We start from the raw sequence: 1384 nt of genomic DNA, 5'->3' as shown, positions 1-1384 counted from the left end.
GGGGGGGTCTCTGGGGGGGCTGGGGGGGCTGGAGGAGGAGCTGCGCATCGAGCCGCTGACGCTGGACGGGCTGAGCATGCTGAGCGACCCCTGCGCGCTGCTCACCGACCCCGCCGTGGAGGATTCCTTCCGCTCCGACCGCCTCCAGTGAGCCCGGGGGGGCTCCGGCCCCGCGCCCCGCCCGCCATCCCCGCCCCCCGGCCCGCCGGGACAGCGCCGGGAGAGGCGGGCACGGGCGCCCCGAACCCGGCTGGAGCCAGCCCCGGGGGGGGGCCAGCGCCGCGACCCCCCCAGTCCCTGCCTGCAGAGCCCAGAAAAACGGGCAGGGGGCTCCGTCCGGGCCCCTCCAAACTGTCGCTGTCAAGGGCTGCAGTGAGCCCCCTCCCCCAATTCCCACTGCGGGAGCCGTCACTGTGGTCCCAGGAAAATCCTGGGAAAATTGGGGAGGGGGCTCCAGGCGCGGCTCTCAAGGGCTCCTTCTGACTCCAGCGAGGCTGGGGGGGGTCCCCAGCACCCCCCCTGTTCCCCCCCCTCAGCTCCCACCGGGCTCTGTTCTCCCAGAAAACCCCGGGACCACCTCGGAGTGGGGAAAACTGGGGAGGGGGAGACAATCCGAGCACCCCGTGCCCCCCCCCCACAAAACAAACCTGGGGGGCTCCCTCCCCTAATTCCCACCCCCAGACCCAACCGGGCACCGTTCTCCTGGGAAAACCCCGGGAAATTTGGGGAGGGGGCAGCAATCCAGGCGCCCCCAGCCCCCCCGGGGTGGCTGTACATAACCCCGTAGGTAGAGACCCCCGGGGGGGGCTGGGGGGGGCTGCTTCTGCCTTTACTTTATCATTTTTCCGGCTAATCATCATGTTTAAGGAGAGGGCAAAGTGGTCTCGTTTTGGGGGGGCAGATAGGATCCTTTACTCTGGGGGGCGGGGGAGGAAATGGGGTCCCCCACTTTCCTTGGGGGCTCCTTGAGTTTCCTGGGGCGGGCTGGAGGGGTCTCCTGCGGACCCAGGCAGTTCCTGTGGGATTTGGGGAGGGGGATCTGAGGATTTTGGAGGGGGGGGACGGTTGGTCCCCGGCGGGTAGCGGGAGTCCTCCGGGCCGGCAGGAGGCGCTGTCGCGGGCGGGGGCCGGGCGGGCGCGCGGTCGCGGCCCAGCGGAGCCCAAAGACGCGGCCCCGGCCCGGCCCGGCCCGGCCCGCAGGTACCGGGGGGGGAACCGGGGGGACCGGGCCTCGCCGAGAGTCCCGCGGGGGCTGCGGAGGCTGCGGGGCCGGGTCTGGGGTCTGCGAGGCCCGGGGCAGGATCCGAGCCGCCTGTGGGGCCGGTGTGGGGGAGGCACCGGGGAGGGGGACACGGGGATGCGGACCCCGCCGGGGGGGGGGCAC

General features: G+C 72.4%; 1 protein-coding gene across 1 annotated transcript in view; it reads left to right on the top strand.

Annotated features, from left to right (window-relative positions):
* The window catches only part of CRTC2 (CREB regulated transcription coactivator 2), an 8084-nt gene extending 7882 nt beyond the window's left edge, over window positions 1-202 (top strand). The window contains exon 14 of the mRNA XM_041404025.1: window positions 8-202. Coding sequence (XP_041259959.1) covers window positions 8-151 — 144 coding nt within the window. The 3' untranslated portion in view covers window positions 152-202. The remainder of the gene's footprint in view (window positions 1-7) is intronic.
* Window positions 203-1384: the final 1182 nt, after the last annotated feature.

Source organism: Onychostruthus taczanowskii, unplaced genomic scaffold (genome assembly GCF_017590055.1).
Source record: "Onychostruthus taczanowskii isolate IOZ18803 unplaced genomic scaffold, ASM1759005v1 scaffold207, whole genome shotgun sequence".
Taxonomy (NCBI): domain Eukaryota; kingdom Metazoa; phylum Chordata; class Aves; order Passeriformes; family Passeridae; genus Onychostruthus; species Onychostruthus taczanowskii.
This window is presented reverse-complemented; position numbering and strand designations above follow the sequence as displayed.